The sequence below is a fragment of the Lissotriton vulgaris genome, chromosome 6 (genome assembly GCF_964263255.1).
Source record: "Lissotriton vulgaris chromosome 6, aLisVul1.2, whole genome shotgun sequence".
NCBI lineage: Eukaryota > Metazoa > Chordata > Amphibia > Caudata > Salamandridae > Lissotriton > Lissotriton vulgaris.
Genome location: NC_141694.1, coordinates 929631676 through 929643748, shown reverse-complemented (window position 1 = coordinate 929643748; position 12073 = coordinate 929631676). Strand labels below are relative to the sequence as shown.

General features: G+C 45.1%; 1 protein-coding gene across 1 annotated transcript in view; it reads right to left on the bottom strand.

Annotated features, from left to right (window-relative positions):
* RBBP9 (RB binding protein 9, serine hydrolase) overlaps window positions 1-5222 on the bottom strand; it is a 236958-nt gene extending 231736 nt beyond the window's left edge. Inside the window, exon 1 of the mRNA XM_086926914.1 lies at window positions 4746-5222. Coding sequence (XP_086783040.1) covers window positions 4746-4892 — 147 coding nt within the window. The 5' untranslated portion in view covers window positions 4893-5222. The remainder of the gene's footprint in view (window positions 1-4745) is intronic.
* Between the last annotated feature and the right edge of the window lie 6851 nt (window positions 5223-12073).

The following is a 12073-nucleotide window of genomic DNA, read 5'->3' as shown; positions in this document are numbered from 1 at the left end:
AATCTAAATTGAGACATTGTAGGCTGCGTAAACATGCAAAGTCAGAACAAAAGAACAGCTGATGTCTGCACTGGGTTCTTTTAAACAATGGTAAATACTTAGATAAAGTTTGTTCAGATAACCTATCGTATTGTGCAGCCTCAGGACGCGACAGTTACACAAGACACCAAGGTTGTTGATTCTTACAGATTGTCTCATTTGTGTGTTCTTCCCAAAGTTCTATTTACCTCTGGGCGTCCCTTGTCTGTGATCTTTGCTATAAAAACCCATGTAACCATTGTTCAGTGTGCGCTCTCCTTGAGTATCTCTATGGTGCTTGTCGGATGGAGACCCATTCATGAATGCTTAACCCCTTCGATGCTCATGACGGAACGGTTCCGTCATGAGGCACAGTGGAGCTGTGCTGAGGACGGAACCGTTCCGTCATGACCACACCCATTATCATTATAGTTCAGCACCGGAGGGGAATATGTTTAGCAGCGATGAGGTTAATAAATGACCTATGGTTTAAACTTCGCTCCAGTGTCAAGTCCTCCTTGCTTGCTAAGAACCTGTAGCGAAGAGGTGACCCAGCAACAGCAGATTATTAATAATTTGCTCCACACTTGGTGCCAGGTTTTGCTAGCTGGTAGAACTTAGTGCTTGTCGAATTTAGTTAGTCAGAAACCAAACTTTATCCACAATTGGGCTGTTAATTTCTTCAGACAGGGAACTTAAGGCACAGGCTTACGCTCTGATCAGCTTTTATTTGCTAAGTCTTGGAATGCTCTCAAATGTACATATGATAGACCTGTTAAACATATGTGTGAGGTCTTGAGATCAGATGTCTCTTCTTGTGATGCGACATGAAATGTCACGCACTGCGATGACACTTGCATATTACTTAATTTGGTTAGTCCCTCCACTTCTTTTTTAGGTTTCGCCTGCAAGGCGCTTGTGATGTACTTGTGAAATTTCTTGTATTTAATATATCCTAAAAGGGGGCTCTTATCAGTTCCCTTTTACCCGAATTACTGTGTTCATTCGCTTTTGTGTGGAACATTTTTTTTGTTAACTTCCCCTGGCTGCACGCATTTACTATACTTCTAGTAAAGATATTCACATTGTTTAAGCCCCATTCACTGTCAAGATAAGATCTCTTCTCACGGAAAAGGCAGGCAGGCAGCTTCTAACAGTATGCTGGAATGCTTGCTTTTTATTACTTCGTTGTGTAAAGCAGATGCTTTTGCCTTAGAATGTTTGTGGTATTTCCTATTCATGCCTCAGTACCTTTCTTTGCACTTTGCAGGTATATTGGATTGATTTTTATTTGGTCATTATGATCAAATTCTAAATGTTGTAATAAACATTGTTCGTTAAAAATAAAGTGGATATATAAGAGCGATGGTATATTTCACTAATAAACAGGCATCAACGAGTGACGGTACCTTGCAGACAACAGAGTCATGATTTGAATGGTGCAGCAGGTGCAGTAGCACCGTGCTCAAAAGTTGTCAGATCTCATCTAAACACATAATATTGCTCTACTTGACTACTAAACAGGCAGTCACGTTTGCAGTGACACCAGAGACAAAAGCTCTAGGGACCCCACTAAAACCAGATTAATGCTAAAATCAATTTGAAACTAAACAGGCAGTCACAAGTGCAGTTACCTTGCAGACAACAGGGTCATGACTTTAACGGTGCAGAAGGGGCAGTGACACCAGGACCAAAAGCTCTAGGTACCCCACTAAACAACTAAAATTGCTATATTTTACAACTGAACAGACAGTCACAAGTACAGTTAACTTTCAGATAATAGGGTCATGATTTGAATGGTGCAGCAGGTCAAGTGGCACTGGGCCAAAAAGTTGTCAGAGCTCCTCTAAACACCTAATATTGCTATATTTTACTAATAAACAGGCAGTCACAATTGCAGCTACATTGCATTTGAAAGGGGCTTAATTTAAATTGTGCGAAAGGTGTAGTGGCACCGGCCAAAAGTTGTCATAACTCCACTAAACACTAAATATTGCTATATTTTACTATCAAATAGGCAGTCACACGTGAAGTTACCTTGCAGGCAACAGGGTCATTATTTGAATGATTCAGTAGGTACAGTGGCACCAGGCCCAAAAGCTCCAGGCACACCACTAAACACCTAATATTGCTATATTTTATTCCTAAATAGGCAGCACAAGTGCAGTTACCTTGCAGACAACTAGTCATTATTTCAATGGAGCAGCAGCCCCGGATCCAAAACTTGTCAGAACTCATCTAAATACATACAATTTCTATATTTGCACCAAAACAGGCAGCTACCTTCCAGTTAAAAGGACTTGATTTGAATTGGACTGAGGCCAAAAGATCTAGGGACCCCACTAAACCCAGATCATTGCTAAATGTGACTACTAAACAAAACAGTCACAAGTGCATTTATCTGGAGGGCAATAGGGTCATTATTTGAATGGTGCAGCAGATGCAGTAGCACCAGGACCAAAAGCTCTAGGAACCCCACTAAATACCAAATATTGCTATATTTTACTACTAAACAGGCAGTCACAAGTGCAGTTACCTTGCTGACAACAGGCTGAACCTGAATGGTGCAGCAGGAGCAGTGGCACCGGGCCCAAAATTTGTCTTGACCTCCCCGAAACACTTAATACGGCTATCTTTTACTACTATACAGGCAAACACAATTGCAGTTATCTTGCAGCTAAAAGGGGCTTCATTTGAATGGTGCAGGGGCCTAGAGGCCAAAAGATCTAAGGACCACACTACACGCAAAATATTGCTACACTTTACTACTAATGAGGCAGTCACAAGTGCAGTATTCTAGAATGCACTAGGGCCATGATTTCAATGATGCTGCAGGTTTAGTGGTACCGGGGTCAAAGGTGTTCAGAAGTCCTCTTAACAACAAATATTGCTATATTTACCTGCTAAATAAGCAGTCACAAGTGAAGTTCCCTTGCAGGCACTAGGGTCATGATTTCAATGGTGCAGTAACGGTGGGCCCAAAGCTCTAGGAACCCCTCTAAACTCCAAATATGGCAATATTTTCTTCTAAGCAGGCAGTCACACGATCAATTACCTTACAGGAATTAGGTCATGATTTGAATGATGCAGCAGGTGCAGTGGCACTGTGGCCAAAAGTTGTCATGACTCCTCTAAACACATAATATTGTTATTACATCAATTAATTCTATTATTTCCCGCTTTCATTTCTCAAAACGTTATTACATACCTGCACTATACAACTAGTAACAGGACAATATATTGCCTTTTTGTACATAAACAAGTCATAACACTTTAACAGACTTTCTGGAACTTATATTGCACAACTACTAAGCAAGATACAACTTACAACAAAAAGCAGATTATTATTAATCACATACGTGAAACCTAATGCATTTTATCAATGCTTGTTTTAGGACTTGTGCCCATATTTGATGGAACAGGAAAACTCCTCGGGGAGGATTTTCCTGGTACTAAGTTGTTAGCAATTTCTGTGTTATAGTAGGGTTAACTTTGATTTTCAGGACAAGCCGGACAGTTTGGGATGTGCAGGTGTTGGTGTTGGGGTAGGGGTAGGGCTCGCTAATTGTTCTGAAGGGCAGAAGTTTAGGACTATTACTTGAATTAGCCTGAAAAGAATGGACTGGTGAAATGAGGCTTAAGGACGGTTTCATGGACAGCATTCAGGTAGGTGACAGACAGAAGGCAAAAGGGGTTTGAGTCCCGAAGGCCCAGAGGGGTGGGGTGGGGCGGTTGGGACATAGTTTGATCTATGAATTGGTGACGTGATTGTTAAAGTCTGTAAGGGGAGAAGTATTTGGCAGTCTTCTGTCGTGATTGCACTATTTTACCTAAATGAAAAGCTCCTCACAACAGGTTTCTGGTAATTAGGCTTCGTGAGCCACAGCTAACATGAATATTCTTATCCGAGTTAGTATATATAGCCTTCCGACTTGTCATGCTAATCATTTTTGCTTATAGCACTAGAACACATATTAATTCTACGTGGCTCCTATCTGAAATGAATCACTTCAGTCATTACCACCCATGCCCCATGTAATGTGTGACACTTTCAGCCAGTACTGGCTTTTAATCCAATACCACTACTCATGAGGTTATTGTTTTAACCTATACTTAGGTGTAAAAAATAAAATTAAAGTCCCAGAAAGTAAGGTGCAATTAGTTGGGTGAAAAGTCAGAACTTACTGATAATTAAATACAGGAACAGAACCTCTTATTCAACCTATATTACTTTTAGCTATGGCCTCCTTTGGCTCATTACCTAAACTAATCACCACTTACAGTGTGACACATAGAGAATTATTTCAAAAATGTACATTTTGTTTTTCTTTTTTTCATACATACACAATTATTTTTTCTGAGAATTTTTTCAATATAAAAATATATACCAAAGTACACTGCAATTACTTACAGCATTTAGTGTCTCCCCCTCCTCTTAGACCTAAAATTACACCGGGGGTACCATGTTTTCAATTGAGAACTTACTGATAAGACATGATACATGGAAATACTTGACAACTATGTTTATGGCGCTACGAAGCAGCAGATTCAAACGCTGGCTACAACTAAAGCTAATCGTGTTTCTACGAATCTTGCGTCAGCTCCAAACAAATACACTGTATATAACTACATTTATAGTTGTATCTCCACCGACCTGACTGCGTGTGGGTCTGAAACACTACAATACACTCTGGCGCTGCCCATTGAAAGCTCCACCGTATGTTTACCTTATCAAGCCGTCTCTTGGTCCATCCGTACCACAGACAGGACTCTACGTTGCCCCCGCCATTCCCTGGTACGATCACTGCTTTGCTGGGGACTCTCGGACCATTTTCTTCAAGAGCCATGCTACCTGCACAGAACACGCGCACCATTCACTGCAAGAGCTGTTGCTGCTCCGAGAAGAAGGCAGAAAGAGGCCGAGCCCACACAGTGAGGCGGAAGGGCTAACAAAGCGAAGTTTACGGAGTGCTCAGCACAGGGCATGCGTTCACCACAAACAGTGCAGTCAGTGTAATTTTGGACAGTCAAGAAAAATGCAAAACAAGCACTGAAAATGCAATATGTCTCGCTCGCCTTTGACTAAGTTAAAGCCCATTTGCTTTGCTAATGGTATTGTATAGCAAAGAAAATGGCTTTAACTTAATAAAAGTCAAGACCTATTGCTTTTCTAATGCTTGTTTATTTAGTCACCAGGTTGTAATAAAAACAAGGAAGCAGCATAATGGGGGGGGGGGGCGAGCCTCAGCTTGGCACAAGCCACTTATTTTTACTTAACAAGTTAAGACTAGTGACATCTTTCTCCTTTGGTGTGTTTGGTTCCTGTGCTGGCAGCGCACAGCCTTCATGGAAGGGAAGTGGGAACATCAGGATTGCCCTGGCTTGTCAACAGATTGTGTCTTTCATTGAATGTAGGAAGGGTGGAAACCAGTTGTGTGTTACTTTTCAGGAGACAGAACTGTAAAAATGACCCTGAATTCATACTTAAGTTTCTATGGATATATAACTTTCTCTCCATTGTGCCAGCTCAGAAACATTAAGCTGCTTTCTAGATCCGGTTATGTCACGTGTGAGGCAGACAGATGAAGTGTTAAAAAGCTACAGCTACGCACGACTATTCCCTTTGTGGGATACCTGCAATTCATGCATGGCATATGCGTATTATGTGAGGTTTGTGAAATGTATGTTGTTGAATGGTATTTTGAATTTTGCGTTGTTTTTATTCGTTTTTGACCAATATTTTGCATCAGTGTGATCTTGGGCATCTTCTCAGCACTTCTTTTTACTGTCCTCTCGGTCGTATTGAAAATATTCGGGATGTGTGTACTCTAAGCCTCTTTTACTTTATAGGTAGTAGTTACATGACATCCCCCAAGCTCAGATAAATGTCATTTCTGGTGCAGGAGATGGACAGAAATATTGATGAAATTACAAGACTTTGCAAAAACGTGCTGGAAGCGCCAGACAGTTGTCTCATCAATTCTTCAGGATTAAAATGTGTGAGGTTTTCCATGTACACGGGCATAGCTGCAGTATAGTTAATTAAGAGGCACCAAGACCGGTGTATGATTCTGGCACCGCTCCATAATATCTCTACCCCTACAAAGGCCTGTGCTGTAATGTACACCGCTGCACTGGAGCATGTATGCCTTCCGACATCGGGGCTGTAAATGTCAAAGCTGGCTGGCCACATGTATTGAATAAGCGAGCAGGAAAAAATGCGGGAGGGGGGGTGGGGTGCGAGCCGGACCAAATTTTGTGACCCTTGGAAAAATAATTGTGAGTACCCATAACATAGGGCTTTCTCCTTAATCACAAACATGGCAGCCGCAGGTCAGGCCCCTCCGTCATGGATACAACTGCATTGGTGTCCCCGAACCACAGCAGGGACAGCACTCCCCAAAGCATGTCACTGGATGCAACATATGGCCGTTCTGCGACCCGGAAACAGCCCTACAAATGTTCTGGCATTGATAGGTGGGATCGGTGACTGTGGTGGTGGCGGAGAGTTGTGTGACAGGAGCGAGCAGAGAGTAGGGGATCATGATGCTGAGAGCATACATGCCAATATACCCGATTCCATACGGGAGACTCCCACGCTTAGAAGCAACAAATAAATATTTATTCTAGCTGTGTCCTGCCTGAAATGGCTTGTATTGTTTTAAGATAATTGTATTCACTTGTTTTAATGGAATTCGAAAGATGCCCTTTTATGGTCGTATCTTTACCGAAACAAAAGCACATTGATTAACTTCTGCTTCAGTAGAAGTAAGTTTGGAAAATACACCCCCCTCTTCCCCGCCTCTCCGATTTTTAGTTAAACCCCCCATTTTAAAATATTTAGCATGTATGTACAAGCAAGGGATATATATATCAGTGAGTGAAGACCGATCCGTGAGTGAGGTAGGGTGCAGTGAGTGTAATAGTGACTCTCAGGCAAACAGCAAAAGACTTCCCATATAATTCAAATATTCACTGTCCTAGTAAAGGCCAATAAGCAATTAAGAGTGCCAACATCTCCCAGTAATGGATACAGGTGTCACCAAGCTTTCTTCAAAAGGCTATCAGTGCCGGGGTGGGTTGTTGACTACATTATGTGATTTAGGTGATGAGCTGTCTCTGTCTCTGCCGCCCTGAAATCCTGCCTTTAAAGTTGGGGTATCCCTATTGAGGTGCGCAGGCCCAAAGATAAGATCTGCCAGAGGCGGGAGCCTGGGTTAGCGCACGGGCTGAGGAGGGGAGGCTCGGAGGCTCGGAGGCGGAAAAAGTGCTTGTCAGAGAGGGAAGTGAAAAGGGCGTGGGAGCGGGCAGAAAACGAAGCGCAGAGAAAAGAGAGTAGCAGTAAAACCTGAAAAGGAAATAATAGACGAAAGGAAAAAGGAAAAATACAATGATAAGAGAAGATAGAATGAATCGATCTCAGAGCGGGGTGAAGTGAAAAGGGCGTGGGAGCGGGCAGAAAACGAAGCGCAGAGAAAAGAGAGTAGCAGTAAAACCTGCAAAGGAAATAATAGACGAAAGGAAAAAGGAAAAATACAATGATAAGAGAAGATAGAATGAATCGATCTCGGAGCGGGGTGAAGAGCGGCCGGGAAACTGAAAGTACGGCGAAGCGCAGAGAAAAGAGAGTAGCAGTAAAACCTGCAAAGGAAATAATAGACGAAAGGAAAAAGGAAAAATACAATGATAAGAGAAGATAGAATAAATCGATCTCGGAGCGGGGTGAAGAGCGGCAGGGAAACTGAAAGTACGGCCGGCCACCGGCCAGCCATGAATAATTAGGGGGAGGAGAAGCCGCACAGCACACGCTGGGAGAAGCCGTTTGATGTGCTGTGCGGCCGTGAAAAAATGCAATTAGGAGGGAGGGAGGGAGGCTGATGCGCGTGCTTGTTTGGTCACGTGATTCACGTGAACTTAAAGAAAACCGCACAAACTAAACCCTTGGTTTCACAAGCTTTTTGAGCACTTGAATTCTCGCTCCACTCAATGCGCTTGCGCGCATTGATAGTTCGCGAGCCCTAAAAAGGAGAGAGAGTTAAGCTGACTGGGTGACTAAAATGCACTTGTCAGAGATTTGCCCCCAATTCGCTGCATCTCCTAGTAAAGCGTGTACACTTTTGTTTCAAAAGTTCATGTTTTGACATACAGATAACCTATTTTTAGGTGGCACTCACAGCTCAGTTTAATTAGGAAACAAAGGCTCGTGGGAAACTGCCCTTGCAAAATTCAGTGCTGCTGAGATGTGTGGCCAATGCCCCAGAAGCAACAGGACAGCGCCCCTTAGGAGTGTGCTGTCCAGCGTGGGCAGTCGAGTGCGGGGAGTTCTTCCTAGCATCACAGTCACCGGACACTGATTAGTGGTGTTGTGCGGCGTGGTGCGATATGCCTGAAGTACTTCTTTCAAGGTTTGCTGGATATCTCGATGAGTTAACTTTGCTTGCTGAATAGCCTTTTTTAGAGTCCCCATGAAGCGCTCCACCATGCCATTGGCTTGGGGCCACAATGGTGTGATTTTCTGGTGCTTGAAATTGAGATGTGCTGCGAACTCTGCAAATTCATGGCCGTTGAATGGGGGCCCGTTGTCGGATTTGACTCGCAGCGGGATGCCCCATGCTGCAAAGAGTTCGTCAAGCACTGGAATCACTGTTGTCGCTCTGGTGGATGGCACTAGGTGTGCGAATGGAAATCGGGAGTATTCGTCCATGACGACGACGATGTATTGACCTGATTTTACAGGGCCAAAGAAATCGATGGCGACTTGTTGCCATACCCCTTCTGGCAGTTCTGACATTTGGAGGGGAGCGGGTGGTTCTTCGCGACTCACCAGTTGACATGGGACGCAGTCTTTAAGAGTAGTCTCCACCATCTGATCCAGTGTGGGGAACCAGACACGTTCCCGTAGTGCTTTCTTCGTGGCACTTATGCCTCTGTGGCCTTCATGGGCGAGGTTGATCACTCCTTGCCGTAGTCCTTGTGGGATTACAATCCTCCCCCCTCTCAGGAGTAAACCGTCTTCACCGATGGATAGTTCTTCTTGGACATGTTTTTTTTTTTTTGGAAAACCTTTATTTGACATTTCAACCAAGTACAAACACGGGCCTACAACCCCCAGGGCCGGACGCTAAGCAGTTGCAACACAATAAAACAATCAAAACCCAGACTCAGCATCCCGGGGAGCAGATTCGCCACGTCCACAATACGTACTGGTTGTAAAACATATCAAGTTGGTAACAGGATAAAAAGGTTCAATTTTATAATATAAGATAGAAGGATCAGGTGCCATACAATATCTCAAGTTGCGAAAAAAAAAGGGGGGGCGAATTAGCAATATGTCCACAGTTAAATCATCTTCGTGTAAGTCAGTGGCGTTAAAACATACTATTCAGGATAGGCGAGCGTACAAATATAGTTCGCGCCAGCTGAATGTCCGCCCGGTAGCACTGAAACATCGCGAGAATTGAGGCACATATGAAACAGCAGAGATGGCCATAAAAATGAACCCATTACACTGACCCGGAAAAGAAGAAAAGAAAAGGGCAAAGAAAGATAAGAAGAAAAAGGCCATAGAAATAAAACGAAAAACAAAACACCTATCCCCCAACCCCCCACTCTGCACCCCTGCAGATGACTACGGCCTACCCCCCTAGCAGCGTGCCTGTCGCCCAAGAACTGAAACCTGAAATATAGAAAGACCCAGAGAAAGACAGAAAAAATTAAACCCCACCCAAAGAGGGGAAATGGAGGAGGACTATCTTCTACGTGCTCCCGGTCTCTCCCCCCCGCCCTAACAAAGGGGTCCCCCCGAAACTGTCACATCTGAATAGTCCGAACTGAGAAAACATCCCGGGGGGAACCACCAACCCCGCCCCGGACTCCGTTAAGCTAAGGAAGCAGTCCCGTTATCGATAAAACCACAATGAACAACCCAAACAACAGTCTCAGCCTTGGCCCCGTCGATCGAATTCGCCGAGTCCCTCAGACGAATAAAGCCCCATCATCAAAATGTCAAAAGATACACAGAAGTGGTCGGAACATAGTTCAGTAGATGGAAAAAGAACAGTAGATCCCAAAGTAAGCAGCTGGTACCAACGATGTCCCTCCCCGTCTCCGAAGCCAGGCATTATCACATCCGCCATCTTGATAGACCGACTGGGGAGGGGGTTCGGGACAGTCCAAAACAGTTCACAGTACCAATTAAAAGGTTCCAGGATAGGGACAGCAGTTGAATGTTCCGACAGCTGCAAAACCGGGGATTCCTAAAAATTTGTTAAGTCACCGATCACAGTCCATTCGAGTAGATCCACTTCTGTAGGGGCAGGCACAGCTTCCAGCACCGGTCTAAGTGCGCCACTGGGGCGTCGATCAAAAGGCAAGCTGGCTGCCGGGTCTCAGGCATCGAGTCAGGATCCGGTCTCAGTCCTTTAAATCCATCTGCCGCCGACAACAGGCCGCAGGTCTGAGCTGCCACAGTCGCCTAATGTGCCTCTAGGGCCGCCAGCACCTCCCGCAATGTCGGGCCACTTTGGGCCTTCTCCGCCCGGTTCCATATTTCCTCAGGCATAATGACCCCCACGGAGAGGCGCCTTCTCCGGGGAAAGATCAGCCGGAGCAGGACTGAGCCCTTCTTGGACATGTTTGAATGCCACCAGGTCACGGACATGCTGACTTGAGTCTTGTGAGGTGTCTTTTACATGGCGCCACGAGTTGCTGCGTACGCGATCTATGACATCTTGCAGGACTGAATCTTGCGCTGATGCCTCCCTGATGGCTTCCAGTGGGACTGTAGGTGGGCAGGCAGTGCCAACAACAAAATGAATGTATTCTTCGGCTAGTGAGTGCGCCACGCCTGTGAGTGGTTGGGGATGTCGGGACATATAGTCAGCCGGGTTTTCTGCCTTTCCTGGCTTGTGGACGATGGTATAGATGTAGTCCTGGAGACGTAGTCCCCACCGTTCAATGCGCAGTGGCATCTTGGCGTTGGGGTTGCCAAAGATGGTAACAAGGGCTTGGTGATCCTTGATGATGGTGAAATGCTTCCCATACACAAAGAGATGGAAATGTTTGCACGCCCACACCACCGCCAGGCTTTCTTTCTCTGGTTGGGAGTACGCTTTTTCCGTATCTGTGAGGCTGCAGCTGGCATACGCGATGATGTGGCGTTGATCGGAGTCTTCTTGATACTGCGCCAGGATATCCCCATGACCTACAGGGCTAGCAACAATGGTGATTTCTGTTCTCTTTCTGGTGTCGAAATAAGCAAGATTGATGGCTGAACTGAAGGCCTGTTTGATCTTGACGAATGCCTGTTCGCACGCAGTTGACCACGTGAACGGTTGACCTTGGCGTGTGAGTTCTCTTAAGGGATAGCTGATGGTAGCGTAATCCCGGATGTAGCGTGCACAGTAGCTTGCCATTCCGAGGAAGGAACGGAGGTCGCTAACGTCTCGGGGTGTCGGAGTGTCAGCCAGAGCAGACACCTTCTCTGGGTCTGGTTTCATTCCGTCTCTGGAAAAGATGTGACCATAGAATTTCAGAGTGGTCTTGTGAAATTCGCATTTGTTTGCATTTAGTATTAGGTTGGCGTTCAGCAAAGCGTGGCATACTCTGTCCAGAGCGGTATCATGTTCGGTCTGGTCTTTCCCGAAAACTAGTAGGTCATCGCTGTAATTGAAAGCGTTGGGAATTCCTTGAATGACTCGCCGAATGGCCTCTTGGAAGATTTCAGCGGCTGACAAGATGCCAAAGTTCAGTCGCTTGTAGCGAAAGAGGCCTTGATGTGTTGTGAAGGTCGTGATATATCGCAACTTGTCATGGAGCTCTAGCTGATGATAACCTTTGTTAAGGTCAAGCTTGGAGAATACTGTGGCTCCATTGAGGCGAGTAATCATGTCGCTTATGTGTGGTCCCGGATGGCGCTCCCGCTCGATGGCAGTATTGGGCGCGCGCATATCCACACATAGACGCACTTTATTATCTTGTCCTTTCTTGGGCACTACTACAACCGGTGACACCCATGGGGTCGGTCCCGACGTGCGCTCGATGATGTCCGTCTTTA